At 35.2% G+C, this 19,222-nt stretch overlaps 1 protein-coding gene across 5 annotated transcripts in view; it reads right to left on the bottom strand.

Annotated features, from left to right (window-relative positions):
- The window catches only part of NKAIN3 (sodium/potassium transporting ATPase interacting 3), a 705,418-nt gene that overhangs the window by 366,765 nt on the left and 319,431 nt on the right, over positions 1-19,222 (bottom strand). For all 5 annotated transcript variants that reach the window (XM_031669583.1, XM_021942373.2, XM_021942370.2 and 2 more), the window contains one exon: positions 9,313-9,393. In XM_031669583.1, the coding sequence (XP_031525443.1) occupies positions 9,313-9,393 (81 nt within the window). The remainder of the gene's footprint in view (positions 1-9,312; positions 9,394-19,222) is intronic.

The following is a 19,222-nucleotide window of genomic DNA, read 5'->3' as shown; positions in this document are numbered from 1 at the left end:
AACCTTGAAGGAAAATGAATCTTGATCAAGAAAAAGAATTTTCCCAGTAAGTGCAAAGGAACAATTCAGGGTAAGTAATAAGAATGAGCCTTGTAGAGGAAGAACTATTTCACTGATGCTGCCTGGCTGCTCATGTGAACTATTCAACTGAAGATTTAAAAAGAGGACCCTCATGAATGATGGTGTCAGTTTAAGTCAAAAGAGGACAGTAAAGTCCTATTATGGCCTTCTGGGGAAATGGCTTAAATTTCTCCAAGAATCAAAATATCCACAAGTTAGAAAAAGCATAGTTGTTAAAACATGACATAGAGAAACAAATGCAGGTGGGTTTTCCTTCTGTGTAGAAAGCAACTTGCTATAATGGGAAATGAAGTGGCCTTGGGAAGGAAGCATTAAGACCCAATGTTTCAGTTTACTGCTATGTGCCTTGAGCAAGTTAGCCATTCCTAGCTGAGGTTCCTCATTTATAAAATAAAGATACTAATGTCTACCTCTGAGGTAAGGATAAAATGGAAAAAACTGATGGAAAGCCCCTGTGCCATGTAGGAAATCAGTAAGAGTTAGTCCATTTCCCTTCCCTGTCCCTTGCCTATAAGATTTTAGAAGGTCTTTGATCAAAGCTCATGATTAATATAAAATAAGTCCTTGTAGAATGTCTTTCATTCATTTTTATGTCAGTTATGCTCATGCACAGTTGTACGGATTCAGAATTCTATGAAAATGTGACACACTGAAAATTATCTAAGACTACTAGTATGTAAGTACCAAACCTTTCAAGATAAGTCAATTAGGAGAAATACTAACCTAAATTTTCTAGGTAAAATATACCTAGAAATGTTTAAATTATTTTAAATGTAAAATAATTAAAAGATGCCATTGAGACAGATTGGACTAATTTCTTTGGAATAAAAGTATTAAAACTTGGGTTCTCAAGATAACTTATTTTTCAGTAACTTTAAGTGTACAAATAAGATAGGTTTTCATATTTAATTCTAAATGTATTCCTTGGGATGAAAAAATTATTTCAAGTCTTGTAACTTTCAAACAAGCAGCAATAACTTATTAATTGTGCCCTTGATGATCTTAAAGTGTGGCATGAAAAATAGCCTTAGCGACTTCCAAAGATGTTTAAAGTACTCCTAGGGGAAGTGGTAGGGACACCAGGAGAATCTGGCTGCTGATGTATATAAAAAAGCTATTTACATGTTGGAGGAAATCATTTAATTAATACTGTTACAGCTGTGAAGTTAATATGCAGTTCTGAGGTCCTATCACAAGGGACTCTTTCATATTTTTAAACAAGTCACTCAGTCCTACAATTTTTCCCTTTTACAGCTCTGGCATAGTAATAAATATGTCCCAAAGGTTTTCAGGATGAGGATCGTGATGTCTGTTAATTTCTCCAATAATAATAAAGATGATGATGTTGATGGTAATAATGAGAACCACCATTTACTGAAACCTCACAATATGCCAGGATCATTTCTAAGCCCTGTATAGGTATTATTTAATACTTTCAACAACCCAATATGATTATTGTTGTGGCTTTCCTCATTTTGTAGAACAGGAAATTGAGGCTTCAGGAGATTATACAAGTATAGACAGACACTTTTAGTTACCTACCCACAGTCATTCCCCACCCCACCATACATATACACATTCTTTTAAAACAAGGCATCCATTACCTTCAAGTGCTAGAAGGCATGGGGAAAACTAAAACACTCAAGACCACAGTAACAAATGCCTGCTGCAGGGCAGGCTGGCAGATGAGACAAAAGGAAAGGGAATGTCTGGAGGCTGTGATCAAGAATCCCATAATAGGCAAGAGGCATAATTGTTTATGCCCATGAGAATATACACTATTAGTTGATAAGAATGGTTAAGACATGCTCTGTGGTGACCATGGTTGTCTCTCTTTTCTTGAGACTACCCCATTTTGTTTTGTATTGAAATTAGCTTTTTCTCAGTTTATGGAATCAGTGAGACCTCTAATCTTGAACCCTGTCTTCCCGTGGCAAAGAGGCAGATGTTGATCCAGCTGGGGTCATTACACCCTCCCTCTATCCCACCCATTAATTTAAATAGTGAGCAGGTGGACAACAGCTGGATCCTGTTTGCATCTCAGCTGTGCCTTTCTGAAAAGACTGTCATTCCTCTGAGCCTCCAGTGTCTACCTAAACTCCTAGCTGTTCCAAACCCTGTCCCCCTGTCTCCTGCTTCTCTGGCCTCTGTTGTCCCTCCAACACAGTGTCCCTTCTACATGAATTAGCTAGACATAAGGAGAGTGGGGGCAGTTAGAGGCTGGCTAGGCAGATAGAGTGGGAGGGTCTAAGGAGAGAGACAGAGCCCATGGGAATGCATCTGCACTGCCCCTGTGGGGTAGATAGCAGGTGGAAATGTGGTTAAGAACTCCCTCTTATACCAGGATGTCTGCTCAGAAGGGACTGTCCCAACTTAGGTGAAGGCAAAATAAATCCGCTAAATGTCCTTAAATTGACCCAGGGCCATTTGTAATATCACTAACATTGCAATTTTGCCCCCATCCACCCTCTGTGGGTTTCGCTTAGGCACTCATGAGTAATAATCAACATGGAATCACTCTAGCCAAACTTAGGCATGCGCGGATGCAACACCCGCAACGGGCAGCTTTACCCCTCTCATTAAGGCAGAACACACAGAAGACTACCTTGTTTCTGCCACATAAAACACCCAAACTCAGCCCCATTTCTGGCAGTCCACTCTCGGATCTCCTCGTGCTATTGAGAGCTTTTCTGTTGCTTAATGAATCCTACTCTGCCTTATTCACTCTCCGGTGTCCGCGTGCCTTATGCTTCTTGGTCATGGATTAAGAACTCGTACCTTGCTAAACTAAGGAGTAAGGAAACTGCAACAATAATTTCTGTCAAGTGACCCAAGAATATTAACACAATCTGTGATGAATAGTTTATAAGGAGTTTGATGTTGGAACTATTAGTTCACATACTCTATAATTGATTCTGTTACTCAAAACTTTCCTCCTGAATTCTCTAACATAAACTTTTCTCAATCTTTACTAAATTAATTAAAAGTTAAATATAAGGAATAAAAACAAAACTAAAATGAGATATATAATACACACTGTATATATTCGAACATATTTATTCTAAAATCATCTGTAAAACCAAATGTATGAGGTTAAATCATAGACTTGGGAAGACTGGATTGCAGAGAGATAATTCCTATTATAAAGTATATACAAACTAATATAAAATAGTATGTGCCAAAAAATGATGATATACTAGAAATAGATCTTATAGAAATGTATTATATCATAAACCAGCAAAAAAAAAAAAAAAAATCAGTGAATTTTTTTTCCTACTAAGTAAATACTGTTTTTGCCATTGGTCAGTTATTGGTAAAATATTTATTCAGATTTTCACCTTGAAAAATAGAACAAAATTATGCTCCATAGAGACTAAAGTCTAAAAACATCATTACTAAAACACAAAATATAAAAAGACAAACCCTATTAATAAAAAGTGAAAATAAAGCTGATTATCACGCACATTAAGAGATATTTAACTTTGAAGAAATAAAAAAAATTATACTTTAAACAAAGAAATAAGCATTTTCTTTCCACCATGAAAATAGCCCCAAAAAAACCCCAAAATGGTGAAACAGACTAACTTGTACTAATGACACTCTAGATCTAGATACTCATAATTTGCAGCTAATGGTATACTTTTTCAAGAAGAAATTTAGCAAAATGTATCACGAGCCTTTAACATCTCCTGTTAAAGAAAGAGCAGAAATAAAACTCTTCATGTTTGATGTAATATAATACAAAAATTAAAAATATTAACCAAGACTTTAGTAACAACATGAAAATGTTTTTCATTAAGTCCAATTTTTAAAAAGTCAGTGTGTCAATGTTCTCTATAGTATTATCTCAACAGTAATACGAAAAACAGGAGAGAAAAAACATGGAAACACAGCAGAATGAGAATAAACTGGAATCAAAATATTCGTGGCAGTGGTCTTCAAATGTTTGAAGCAAAAATGATGTTCCTTCTTGTCTATCTAGTTTCTGCAACTTATATTTGTAATTCATATTTTTTATTATGAGAAAATCAACCAAAAAGAAGGGAAAATCTAACCAAAAAGAACCCTTGCCCCTGACAAAAAAAGAAGAAAAGAAGGAAAGAAGAAAGGATGGAAGGAAGGAAAAGAAAGAAAACAAAATCTAAAATCATTGTCTATTTCCATTAGAACAAACTATTAGGATTAATAATAACTACCACTTCAAAATGTAGTGAAATGTAATGGGGAATTAAAAAACAGTCTTTAAATACAATCTGACTGTAGATGCTTCTGCCGTGTGATGGAGTGACATTTCTCATCTGCAGGACAGAGAGCTCATTTTTAAGGAATACATTTGGTTGGGCCTTTGTAGATAAGGAAAGTGAGGATGCCTGGAAATAGCTTGGATTAGTGAGGGAAAGAAAAAGGTAGAGCTGATTCGATTTGATCTATAAAGGAGCAAGAATTTTGATCTTAACAAAGAGCCTGGGAGAGAAGAGAAGGGAAGATCAGGTGGTGACAAACAATTCACCATGTGGAGTCCCTCTTGGCAGCATGCCTAATGAGGAATTTCCTGGAGAGATGGCCAAGGATTGCTAAATCACAGAGGTCAATTTAATTCTTGTCTGTAAGGTGGTATCAGGATTTTGTTAGCTCACCAAATTATTTGTGAAATGGTCCCTCCTCCTGTATTTTCTGTAGGAGTTTGAGTAAGATTAGCATTATTTATTTCTTATGTTTGATAGATTGATGCTGAGCAAGGACCTTCACCCTAACCCTTTTTTTGAAGTCCTTCTAAACTCCAAGCAGGGAAATAAAGGAAAATTGTAAAGTTTTTTAAAAGAGAAATTCCAGACATCTAGCTAGCCCCAGAGGTAATTAAGTAACTTGCTAAACAAGAAAGTAGTAGTAGCCTTAACAATAGCCAAGGGAGGTAAAGCTCCAGAGATATTTGCTTTCCCTACAGAAACTAAAGACAACATCTGAACAGACCCCCACTGAGGATCCCCACCTAACAGATCTGCTAGTACACAGAGCCCAGATTTGGGGGAAGAGAAGACTAAACTTTAACTATTGCCTTCTGTTCTAAGTTTTTTCCTCAGAGGCTTAAAGAAAGTCACACCCCCTAGCAAGCTGACATTTTTCTACTAACCCCAAAATTTTTAAACAGAAAATTCTGTTTCCTTAACCAACTGCAAACCAATTGTTTCTGTTTTGATTTTTTTTTGTAGAAAGATATTTAATTATAAATTCTTTGCTATCAATATTTTTGATTTTTTTCTATTAATCTTTTAATTTCTGTTGAATCTGTAGTTATGTCACTTCTTTCTTTAATGAATTGATAAGTTGCATTGTTTCTTCTTTTTTTGGATCAACCTTACTACATGCTTATTAGTTTATTAATCTTTTCAAAGAAACAACTATGGGATGTTAGTCAAATTGCTCTTCTTAAGATGAAAGTGTCTATCATTGATTTTTAACTTTTCGTTTTTTGTAATAAGCAACTTAAATCTACATTTCTTCCTCTAAACACTGATAGGAATTCATCCACAAAGAAGAGTGTTTTTTTAATTATGTACTTTTATTTTTCAATTTTCCTCTAAATTTCTTCTTTAATTTGTGAATTATTAACAATTATAAATTACTCTTGTATTTGTGGTGGGAGAATATTATCTGTATTATTTCAGTCATTCAATATTTATTGAGACTTGCTTATGGCCCAGAATACCATCTTGATCCTTGTTCATACGCACATGAATAGAAAATATATCTTGTAATTTTAAGGTATTATCCTCTATATGACAGACAAGTTGTTTGATAGTGGTGTTCAAATATTTTATTTGTACTGAATTGTGTCTACTTTTTCTCTCAATAAGCAAGAAAGGGGTATTAAACTCCCCCTACATTAATGGATTTTTCAATTTCCCCCTTTAATATTGGCAATTTTTACCTCATGTATTCTAAAATTCAGTTATTTGGTGTAGTTTTGAATTATTTTGTCTATTTAATACATTGACCCGTTATCATTATAAAACATCTCTGTCTATCTCTATTCATACTCTTTATTTGAAGTCTACTTTCTTTATGACATTAATATGACTACAGAGGTTTTCTTCTGATTATTTTTTACCTAGTATATATTTTCCATCTTTTCTAATTTAAATATATGTATGTATTTATATTTAATGTGTATTTCATATAAATAACATCAACTATTGTCATTTAAAAAATCCATTGTTCTAATCTCTGTCTTTAACTGGAGTGCTTAGTCTATTTACATTTCATATAATCATTGACATGGCTGTGTTTTAATCTACCATATCATTATTTATTTTTTATTTGTACCATCTGCTTTTGTTTCTTACTGTTTGCATTATTTTTAATTAGTTAGTTAATTAGTTAGCTAGTTATATTCGATACTCTATGGGAGTGATTCTCAAGCTTTTTGGCCTCAGTACCTTTCTATACTCTTAAATGTTAATGAATATCCTAAACAGTTTTTGCTTATGTGGATTACATCTGTCGGTATTTATATTACTAGAAATTAAAATGATCTTTTTAAAACACAAGAGTGTGCAGCACTGTCAGCCTGCCCAGCATTGTAAGAATCTCAGTTTCCAGGCTCTCTTGCCCATGAGCCAGCTCACTATCTTTCAGGTGAGACAGGACTGCTGTCACTCCATGAATACAAATTGTCAGCAAAAGAACACCTTAACGTACAAATGTACTATTCATAGGCCATGTCTGTCATTGGAATAACACCCAAATCCATAGAGATGTTGTGGAAATCACTCTGGATCTCATTTCTAAAGAAAGATTCACTATCCCAGAATGTATATTTTGGACCAAATTGACAGTATAGGGAGGTTTCTATTAATCTATCTGAGTGGGTAATTCCAAGAGGCACCTGCATGAACTAGCAGGAGATGGAGAATCTAGAAAGTTAGTATATAAACAAGCTCATATGGACAACGAGTTTCCTACACAATGGAACCAGCCTGGAAAAGTGGTTGGTATTTGTGTTTGTCAAGGGTCTTTAACTTTGCTCTATTTTCCAAAATAGATTTCCCACAGACTGGAATTGAGGCTAAACTGTGGCTAACAAGGGAGATGTTACCAGTCTTTGAGGCAGTAAATAGGAGACCAACAGAAAATCTTTAGGATGCTCCTTTTGGAGTCATCTATCTTTTTAATGACCTAGAATACTTGGTTGACTGCTTAATGGCATTTAAATAGGTAATAAAATGAGTAACCAGGACTACTATGTCCATGTTTTCAACCTTGTGGCCAAAGAAATGAGATAAATACTTTTAGACATGCACATGGATATTAGAAAAGTAGTTACAAAAATTCACAAAAATAACCTTGAGCAGCAGTGGGAAATCAGAGTTACATGAAAAAAATGACTGCAGATACTTACTTATTTGTTCTATCACTTCACAGATTTGTTTCAAAGCTTACCTGAGTTACCGCATGTCATGTGTATAATAAACATTGACTACTATTATTATTGGCAAAGCTGATCTTATTATTTTTCACAGAGATTCCATGGAGCCAAATGATTTGCCTCAGATTTCACAGTTAATAAGTGCTAAAGAAAAGATCTGGACTAAAGACTTATGATTCAAAATTCGGCCTTCTTTCAAAATACTGTGAAGCCAATTTTGTAGGACAAATTTCTCTGGTCTAATTTACCCCAAATTAGTGTATATAGAAGAAAAAATAATTTCTACCAAGTGAAATAAAAAATATGATCAAAATGACCATTCAAATAGCAAGATACAAAATGCAATGGGTTGAAAATGTTGTGCTTAACATATTATTTGTAATTATTTTATTCATAAGATTTGCATTTGAAAATTATTTACTTCATAATCTGCATTTATAGAATATAACTAGGCATTAATTTAAGTACTTTTTTTATGTCTTAGAAATTAGTGGTGCACTACAATCGCTAGCATAATTATTTAAGTTAGATGTGAGTCCAAATATATGGAACTCAATATTGGAAACGTTATTTCTGGTTCCTGAATACATTTGCCAATGTGAGAAAATGGTGACTAGTTCTAATTACAGTTATTACAGTGGAGAAAAAAAAGAGTAACCACCTCTGGAGGCTCTGGAAAAATCCTTCAGGGGTTTTTGCTGCTTGGCTGAATCAATCATGTTTTGTTACCACAAGGACTTCAATGGAACCCAACAATTCTAAAAGCATCCTTGCTGCTCAAGACACATTTCCTAAAATCTAAGCCACAAGTACGTTACTTAGAAAATCTGAGACTGTTATAAAACAGTAGAATAAGTTAGCGTAAATATATTTGATAATGAGAAGTTTTAAAATATGACAGCTTTTTTATACTTTTTGTAATCATACTGTTAAGCTGCTTCTTCTCTATAGTGAAAATTGTGCTGGTTCACACAAAAACTGTTTAAGAAACACAACTAGAAACTTAACTCAAGTTGTTCTTACATTTGGGTGGTGAGACATTTTTGCAGGAGGCATAATAAAATCATGTGCTTTGCTGACAGTTTTAGACAGGCAGAAATAACGTGTGTGTCATTGCCGCATTAAGACAACTGTCTTCTCTTTGATTAAAATTTCAAAATAGGAATCACCACACTGATGCATTTACTTCTTAGTAAACATGCTATATAAGGGTTTTGTTCTTTGTCAGTTTTTTCCACTATTAATATTCCAGCAAAGACAGAAACTTACCATTCATATCTGTTACGTTAACATCTTTGTCAATCCCTTTTCCTACTTTAAACACAAGCATGTTCAAAACCATTTTCTACTTAACATTTAGACCTGAAGTCACTATATTATGTCTTTTTAAAATGGACATGAGGTTACACAGGAAGTTGAGTCCCTCTTCAGTATAACAAACTAAACCAGAAGGCAGTTGTTTTGAAGTGCCATTATATTAACATACTCCTAAGTTCCATTATATTAACATACTCCTAAGTTCCATTATATTAACATACACCTAAGATCATTCTTTCCTAAATGGTACCTAAAGTCTTTTTTTGAGTAGCATTTTATAATTCTACACACACACACATGCACACACTCACACTATACCTAAAGTCTTTTTTGAATAGCATTTCATCATTCTACACAAACACACACACACACACTCTCTCTCTGTGTATATATATATATCTATATCTATATACCAATATATCTATGTAGTCAAAATACCTAGAATTGTACTCATTTTAAAGTGTACTTTAAAACCATGATAAACTCACCTTTGAGAGTCCACCTACTTCCAAATAAAAGCAGATAATGAACACATTCCAGGTGACCCAGAGGGCAGTCCACACTGTATACTAGATAGAAATGGGGGAGGGAGAAAGAGAAGAAAAATGTGGAGATGAAAGGCATGTATACCAAATAAATCAATAATAAAAATGTCAATAAGTCTGTCTTCTGGGAAGAAACTGACAGGGAGCGCTCAGAAAAGAGTGCTCTCTATGTGGTCCCCTAAGCTTTCCAGAAATTAAAAATCCAATAGTTTCTACTGCTTTCAGTAGACACCAGCAAAGTTAGATTTACTTTTAAAGTGCTTTGCTGGCTTCCAGGTACAAGTTAAACCAAAATGTTGATTTGATTTCCATTTTCTGAGTATTATCTTTTCTAGGGAACACAATTATGCAAATCTTCTGTGAGCTCTCTATCATCTTTAAGTCATAGTATAAAACTGTCACATTTTAAGGAATATTTATTGAAACCTAGGACTGAAAGAAGACCATGTTTGGAAAAAACATGCATGGAGTACAAAATTAACAAACTTTCATTTGTTGGACTGTTTTATTAAGAGTAGAATATGTGCCTCTGATTTGATCATGTAATAAAAATATAATCATATAAAATATTTTAAAGCAGAGAAATTAATAAATAGGATTAAGAATGAGGAAATGAACAACAGATTTTCATATCTTCCAATCATATCCATCCAACAAATTTTAAACCTACTGGTCTTACTGATTAATTTATTATTAAGATATTATCTATTAGGAAATACCTTCTCCCAGAGTATTAGTCGGTCTTAATTAAAGTAGCCCTAGATTGAGAGACTCATCAATGGAGAATCGATGATTGGACTAGGGCTCCTCTCATCCAGTCACTTTCTTATGCAGACAAAGAAATTGAGGCACAGAAAACTGACATACACACTAGCTAGGATGACTGAGGATAGTACTTACTGTAGAATACAAATACCATATCAAATACAACAGTTTGCCTATTCATTTTCTTTTATCACAAAAATGAATGAATTCCTCATGTCGTAAGCAGACTTATTAATTGAATTATCATTCTCGATCAGTGATTACAAACATTGCATATTGTTTTTAAATTAAAATAAATATTGAAATCATTACCTTAGCTTATTCTATACTGGGTCAAATAATGGAATTATAAAATTTAGATTTTATAATATAACTATGTTACTAACAGAAACTTTATCAGAAGCTTTTAACTATTTATGAAATTCAATTTATATTTTGTATTCTGTCATTTATGAATTTTAAAAATAATCTCATGTAGTAGTGTAGTCTTATAATTGGTTACATTTAATGTTCCATCATGCATTTGTTTTTCTGAAAGGAGGTTTGCTTTCATTTTTAAGAATAATACAATTACAATAATGAGTTAAAGCTCCAAATCACTGGAAATTTAGTTGGAAAACATGCTAAAAAGTTAAGATTAAAAAATGATAAAGCGGATATCACCACCGACCCCACAGAAATACAAACTACCATCAGAGAATACTATAAACACTTCTATGCAAATAAACTAGAAAACCTAGAAGAAATGGATAATTTCCTGGACACTTACACTCTCCCAAGACTAAACCAGGAAGAAGTTGAATCCCTGAATAGACCAATAGCAGGCTCTGAAATTGAGGCAATAATTAATAGCCTACCAACCAAAAAAAGTCCATGACCAGACGGATTCACAGCCGAATTCTACCAGAGGTACAAGGAGGAGTTGGTACCATTCCTTCTAAAACTATTCCAATCAATAGGAAAAGAGGGAATCCTCCCTAACTCATTTTACGAGACCAACATCATCCTAATACCAAAGCCTGACAGAGATACAACAAAAAAAAGAGAATTTTACACCAATATCCCTGATGAATATCGATGCAAAAATCCTCAATAAAATACTGGCAAACCGAAAACAGCAGCACATCAAACAGCTTATCCACCATGACCAAGTGGGCTTCATCCCTGGGATGCAAGGCTGGTTCAACATTCGCAAATCAATAAATGTAATCCAGCATATAAACAGAGCCAAAGACAAAAACCACATGATTATCTCAATAGATGCAGAAAAGGCTTTTGACAAAATTCAACAGCCCTTCATGCTAAAAACGCTCAATAAATTCGGTATTGATGGAACGTATCTCAAAATAATAAGAGCTATTTATGACAAACCCACAGCCAATATCATATTGAATGGGCAAAAACTGGGAGCAATCCCTTTGAAAACTGGCACAAGACAGGGATGCCCTCTCTCACCACTCCTATTCAACATAGTGTTGGAAGTTCTGGCTAGGGCAATCAGGCAAGAGAAAGAAATCAAGGGTATTCAGTTAGGAAAAGAAGAAGTCAAATTGTCCCTGTTTGCAGATGACACGATTGTATATTTAGAAAACCCCATTGTCTCAGCCCAAAATCTCCTTAAGCTGATAAGCAACTTCAGCAAAGTCTCAGGATACAAAATCAATGTGCAAAAATCACAAGCATTCTTATACGCCAGTAACAGACAGAGACCCAAATCATGAATGAACTCCCATTCACAATAGCTTCAAAGAGAATAAAATACCTAGGCATACAACTTACAAGGGATGTGAAGGACCTCTTTAAGGAGAACTAAAAACCACTGCTCAGTGAAATAAGAGGACACAAACAAATGGAAGAACATACCATGCTCATGGACAGGAAGAATCAATATTGTGAAAATGGCCATACTGTCCAAGGTAATTTATAGATTCAGTGCCATCCCCATTAAGCTACCAATGACTTTCTTCACAGAATTGGAAAAAACTGCTTTAAAGTTCATATAGAACCAAAAAAGAGCCCGCATTGCCAAGACAATCCTAAGTCAAAAGAACCAAGCTGGAGGCATCACGCTACCTGACTTCAAACTATACTTCAAGGCTACAGTAACCAAAACAGCATGGTACTTGTACCAAAACAGAGATATAGACCAATGGAACAGAACAGAGTCCTCAGAAATAATACCACACATCTACAGCCATCTGATCTTTGACAAACCTGAGAAAAACAAGAAATGGGGAAAGGATTCCCTATTTAATAAATGGTGCTGGGAAAATTGGCTAGCCATAAGTAGAAAGCTGAAACTGGATCCTTTCCTTACTCCTTATACGAAAATTAATTCAAGATGGATTAGAGACTTAAATGTTAGACCTAAAACCATAAAAACCCTAGAAGAAAACCTAGGTAATACCATTCAGGATATAGGCATGGGCAAGGACTTCATGTCTAAAACACCAAAAACAACAGCAACAAAAGCCAAAATTGACAAATGGGATCTCATTAAACTAAAGAGCTTCTGCACAGCAAAAGAAACTACCATCAGAGTGAACAGGCAACCTACAGAATGGAAGAAAATTTTTGCAATCTACTCATCTGACAAAGGTCTAATATCCAGAACCTATAAAGAACTCAATCAAATTTACAAGAAAAAAACAAACAACCCCAACAAAAAGTGGGCAAAGGATATAAACAGACACTTCTCAAAAGAAGACATGCATACAGCCAACAGACACATGAAAAAATGCTCATCATCACTCATCATCAGAGAAATGCAAATCAAAACCACAATGAGATACCATCTCACACCAGTTAGAATGGCAATCATTAAAAAATCAGGAAACAACAGGTGCTGGAGAGGATGTGGAGAAATAGGAACACTTTTACACTGTTGGTGGGATTGTAAACTAGTTCAACCATTGTGGAAAACAGTGTGGCGATTCCTCAAGGATCTAGAATTAGAAATACCATTTGACTCAGCCATCCCATTACTGGGGATATACCCAAAGGATTATAAGTCATGCTGCTCTAAAGATACATGCACACCTATGTTTATTGTGGCACTATTCACAATAGCAAAGACTCGAAATCAACCCAAATGTCCATCAGTGACAGACTGGATTAAGAAAATGTGGCACATATACACCATGGAATACATTGCAGCCATAAAGAAGGATGAGTTCGTGTCCTTTGTTGGGACATGGATGTAGCTGGAAACCATCATTCTCAGCAAACTATCACAGGAACAGAAAACCAAATACCGCATGTTCTCCCTCATAGGTGGGAATTAAACAATGAGATCACTGGGACACAGGAAGGGGAACATCACACACTGGGTCCTATTGTGGGGAGGCGGGAGAGGGGAGGGATAGCAGTAGGAGCTATATCCAATGTAAATGATGAGTTAATGGGTGCAGCACACCAACATGGCACATGTATACATATGTAACAAACCTGCAAGTTGTGCACATGTACCCTAGAACTTAAAGTATAATAATAATAAAAAAAAGAAAAGAAAGAAAGCACTTAATTTCAGCTGACTCCACTTAGCTGGAAAACAGCTTGATGACTTGTAGGTCTTGGCTGCCTAGTTTTAGGTTAATGGCTGCACACGCTCAGAAAGTCAAGTTCCTGCAGCTGGTTGAGTGGTAAGTTGAAGTGAGAATTAGGCAAATGAAAAAAAAAAAGTTAAGATAAGTAAAAATATAGTGAGATTTTTGGTACACGCAGATATTGCTGATGCTGTAATACATTCTGTTCATAAGGTCTTCTAGTACAAGTGGACTTGGTAAAGTTTGAACTTTCAATAAGTTTTGAAGCTCTTGCTAGCAAGATGGCATCTAGTGTCTGATATCTTCCATTCTAAATAAATCTAATTATAAGTATATCAAAATGGGAGAGCAATGCTAACCTCTAAGTCATGAGAAAAAAAGTCATTGAAAAAGGTTAGGAAAAGAACATAAAATAAAGCAATATTAAAGTAAGGCAATAAACTAAATTAATTACAAAATCATATGATATGACTTAATGATTAGGACTAACTCCTAAATGCACTGGTATTTTTTAGTGAATCAATTCATAGTTATGACAAATGCATAATAAAACACATCTATTTAAAGATCATAGCACAAACTTGGTGATTGGAGTGTATTCAGTATCTCTCACAAGTTGTAATCTTGATGCTACTTCTGAACTTGCAGAGGCAAAATTACCAGGCTATGTAAACCTCAACTGTCAGTTCCTACGTTTTGGACAATAAAAAATTTATTATCCTGGTGCTTTCTGTGTTCCTGCTACTATGGTAAGTGCTTTACATAGATCATGTCATTCAATCATCACACTAAAACCGAGGTAGAGGGATAATCATTTAATCACCTATTTAGTGTCAGAGTTAGGATTTGACACCTGATTATCCGGGATGCTTAGGCATACAGGGTATGTTTTGTTTTAAAAGATTTTAGTAAAAGGATGATAAATTCATGGCAAGATAATCAGTCACCAAATTAAGCAATTTGTCAAATGAACAATTCACCAAATTACCATTTTATCTCAAATTTTTATTCATATATGTTCCATAATTGGCAATTTATTTTAGAATGACAGTATTTTTAGTATTTTACAATTAGTGTGACATGCATAATATGGAATTTTTGTGTTGTTTGTTTTAACAATATTGTGTAATATCTTCTAATACATTTACATTACAAGTTTCTTCTAATAAATTTGTGTTTCTTTGCTGAGAACAAAGAAGATATATATTTTCAATTTTTGAATTGTTATAAGGTATAAATTATACCTTACTGTGCACTTGAGACACAAATCTGACCATGGGTATAAAAGAAAAGAGATAGCTAGAGATACAAATATGGCCATAGAATTTTAGTTAGGCAAGAAGTATTGGGATAACCAATGGCCAAAGAGACTGCCTACCTTCCCTATCTTCTTTTTGAAGTGGGTTATTTTATTTATAATTCAACTGAAGTAATAACTTAAAAAATAAGACTCTCTATTTCAAAACAAATACAATTGGGTTATTATAAAGCAGGCTTACATCATGTATTTAGGTACACTAAATATACTTGTAGTAAAGAAAGCTTTTCAACATAAGAAAAAATCACTCTGCATAATCTCTCCATCTCTCTTCTACTTTGCTTATGTTTAGTGTATATATTTTAAATCCAAATCCACATAGACAAGAACTATAATAATGAAAAAGGAATGTTTATGCATTCTATGTGGCTTCCTAAATGTATCCTAGTTTTGCAAGGATATTTCAGCACTTTTTAATGGAAATAAACTTTGGACATCTTCCAGCCTATTTCTTCCCCATCAAGCAATTAGTTTATAATATGAATTATTTTTACTTTCTGAGTTTGCTTATTTTCTAATTACAAGAGAGGTCATTCATTCATTTTTTCATATACAAATCAATTTGCTATATTACATACAATGTGCCAGACTTATAATAAAAATGTAGAGTAAGTTTCTTGCTCAGTCATTGTAACATTTTTTAGTAAAGGGGGAAAAAAGACATAGGAACATCTCAAACATTTGTCAAACATCTACCCTGTGTTAGGCTATAGTAAGCAAGTCACATACATTATATAATCATTTAAAATGATTTGTGGGTCAGGTTTTTCAAATGAGGTAACTATGACAAAAAGAAAGCAAATAAATGTCCCAAGGCTTCACAGCCAATAATTGGTGAAGAGGAATTTAGATTTGACGTTTACCAATCGAATCAAGACCTAACACTCAACTTCATGTTGAGCAGTGACTCTGGAATGGGATTTATGCTGACATAGCAGAAGAATTTTGCTATATAACAATTCAGATTAAAATGAGTTGTCCTTTGCACATAAGCATTTGCATAAAAGTCCAGATAACTAAATTGTGGACTTTTCAAATTTACTTGACCCTTTAAAAATTTTTAAAGGCAATTTTGAGCTAATTTTAATTTCAAGGTTAATCATTTCAAAAAATGTTAAACAAATTTGCTAATTCATCTGCAAGTGAGTTAAAACCTGCTTGATTAAATTATCACCCATGAAATAACAAAGATTTAAGTAATTCTAGGACAAAAATCTTATCTTGAAATTTACAAGTAAAATAAAATATATTTGACCGAGGAGTAAACAGATAGGAAATAATTGATTTTACAACAATGTCTTGTGATGGGTAAATATGATTTCACTGCTTGATACTGTCTATAGCCAAAGAAGCACATAAGGTCCATTCAAAACCCAAGACTGAACATGGTATTCCTCTAAACCAGAGGTACCCAATCTCCAGGCCACAGACCAGTACTGCCTGAGCTCTGCCTCCTGTCAGATCAGTGTGGCATTAGATTCTCATATGAACACAAGCCCTATTGTGAACTACCCACGTGAGGGATCTAAGCTGCAGCTACTTATGAGAATCTAACTAATATCTGATGATCTGAGATGGAGCATTTTCATCCCAAAACCATCCCGCCCAACCTCTGGAAAAATTGTCTTCCATGAAATGAGTCCCTGGTGTCAAAAAGGTTGGGAATGGTTGCCCTAATGTACACACTCCACCTTGCACCTTAGCCAAAATAAACTTTCACGAGCAAAGGAATACTATGTGGCAAAGTTGTTTTTGTATTCTAAAAATAAATACAGAAGTAGTAAATTGTACCTTAATAGTGTGATGCTATCTGGAAGGGAATTACTGCTGTTTGATTCTGCGATTTGGGGAGGTTTGTCTAATAGACTTTGCCGGGAGGCCTCCTCAGTTGTAGTGGCAGGAGCTCACAACATTACATTTCTTAGAAAAAAATAAATCTTGAGGAGTAAGTCAGCTATTGGTAGGTGCACATATTATTTTATCATATAATTCCCTCAGCCAAGTTCAGGCTGAGACAAGCAAAGCAGTGCATTGTTGACATGCTCTGAGATTAAAAAAGAAAAAATCCCTGTCCCTTCCATCTTGTAAAATCCTTTCATCCAATAACCTTTGATTCATTTATTGTTTGCTCAATCAAGTATTAAGCATATCTAATGGTCTGTACATAGAGGAATAGGCCTAGAACAAAGGAATAGGCCTAGAATGCAGCAATAGATGGGCACAGTTCTGCCTTCCAGGAGTCATTGTTGAATGGGGCAAGACAGGGAGGGAAGCAATGATGAAAGCCGGGCAGGGTGCTGGAGTAGAAAGTTTACCAAGATTTACAGCAGCGGAAGGGAAGAGGCACTTTCCCTCGCATTCAGTGGTCAGGCAAGGCCTGTAAAAGGTGACTATTTAATTGAGGATTATTACGAGTTTTCCAAGAGGATAGAGAGATTAAGGCACTCCAGGCAGAAGGAGCAGTATGGGCAAACTAAAGAGGCAAGAGCAGCATGTGGTCTTTGGAAAATACAAATCATTCAGCATGGCTGGCATGAGGCAGGCAAATGGGTAATGCAGGAGGTGCTGGAGAAGTAGATAAAGAAACAATTTTCATAAGCTTTGATTTAGACTCTAAGAGTTTGGAAAAACTAGTCATTGGAGAGCTTGAGACTCATGGTCCTTTACCCAAAGCAGTTTCATAAAGGTGATCAATTACTTAAACTCAACTGTGATGAACCCTGCCTCTTGTCCAAAATGGCAGTAAATTATCTGTGTTTTTGTAAAACTAGAGCTCTATTGAATTGTCGCAGTGAGCATACATATTTTATTAATCTCTGCGTGAGCACTTAGCACATACCTGGTGCTCCAAAGTGTTTCTTATTTTGAAATGGGTTAAACGTAGTTGACCTATCTGTGTGGTGGTTTGGCCAATAAAGGAAGCCAATACTAAAAATAGAAGAAGCAATTTTGAGGGAAAATCTCTTGCAATGAAAAAGCTCTTTCCCCTCACTGTGAAAGTGAGTATGGATTTCTGCTCCAGGACTCTTCTCGCTGCCACTGAAAAGCTGCTGCCTCCAATGGTACATATGTTACCTTCGTTTTCAGTTTTTTTGATATCAGAATTAATTCCAGGCCACTTGTTGTGGCTTCAAACCAAAGCATTTGTGACAACAATTCAAGAATGAATTAAAAAAAAAAAAAAATACAGCCAGGCGCGGTGGCTCAAGCCTGTAATCCCAGCACTTTGGGAGGCCGAGGCGGGTGGATCACGAGGTCAGGAGATCGAGACCATCCTGGCTAACATGGTGAAACCCTATCTCTACTAAAAATACAAAAAACTAGCCGGGCGTGGTGGTGGGCACCTGTAGTCCCAGCTACTCGGAGGCTGAGGCGGGAGAATGGTGTGAACCCGGGAGGCGGAGCTTGCAGTGAGCAGAGATCGCGCCACTGCACTCCAGCCTGGGTGACAGAGTGAGACTCCGTCTCAAAAAAACACAAAACAAACAAAAAAAAACCCCCAAAAAAAACCTTCCCAAAAAACAACATGCTCTTTTTATAAAAGGCTTTTTTTTTTTTTTTTGTGAATAGATTTCCCATACTCACAGATTAATAATTCTTTAGATACTTTTATCAAATAGATAATTTATACCCATATTAGAATAAGAGGTAATCTTTCATAAAGGTAATGATATCTGACTGGGAGGTAGGCCAAGACTATTTCCTATATCACAACTTATACTGACAATGGTAACATTATCATCTGGAATCTGCCGGTGAAAGCAAAGCACAGATCATGCTACAGGAGCTTCTTGAACCTAACAATCACAGGCCAACACACATCCAATTCTGCCTTCCACTACCTCCTATGATCCTTGGGCTAGTCACTCAAATTTTCTGACCTCTTTTCTCCTCTGGGAAATCAGAGAAGTTAATACATGCCCTGTAGGATATTTGTGAGAATGAAACCTAATGACATGCGTGGTGTGGAGGGCTTTCACACCAATTTATTGCTCTCTTTCTCTCCCCTTCCTGAGAGAGGATCCTGAATAAGATAGCAAATAAAATGAGAGAGACTTGGCTGGCATAACCCATAAAAAAAGACCATCAAGATGAGCAAAAACGTGGATTGTTGGTCTTGTCGATGCTTTTCTTTGAAGGTTCTGAAAGACCTAAAACTGCCTTCCTCTACACACAGGAGGGAGGAGGGAGAGAGGGAAGCAAAGGAAAAAGTACCAACAGAGAA

This window comes from Papio anubis, chromosome 8 (genome assembly GCF_008728515.1).
Source record: "Papio anubis isolate 15944 chromosome 8, Panubis1.0, whole genome shotgun sequence".
Classification (NCBI taxonomy): domain Eukaryota; kingdom Metazoa; phylum Chordata; class Mammalia; order Primates; family Cercopithecidae; genus Papio; species Papio anubis.
Note: the sequence above shows the minus strand (reverse complement) of the source record. Positions and strands in the feature narration are given on the sequence as shown.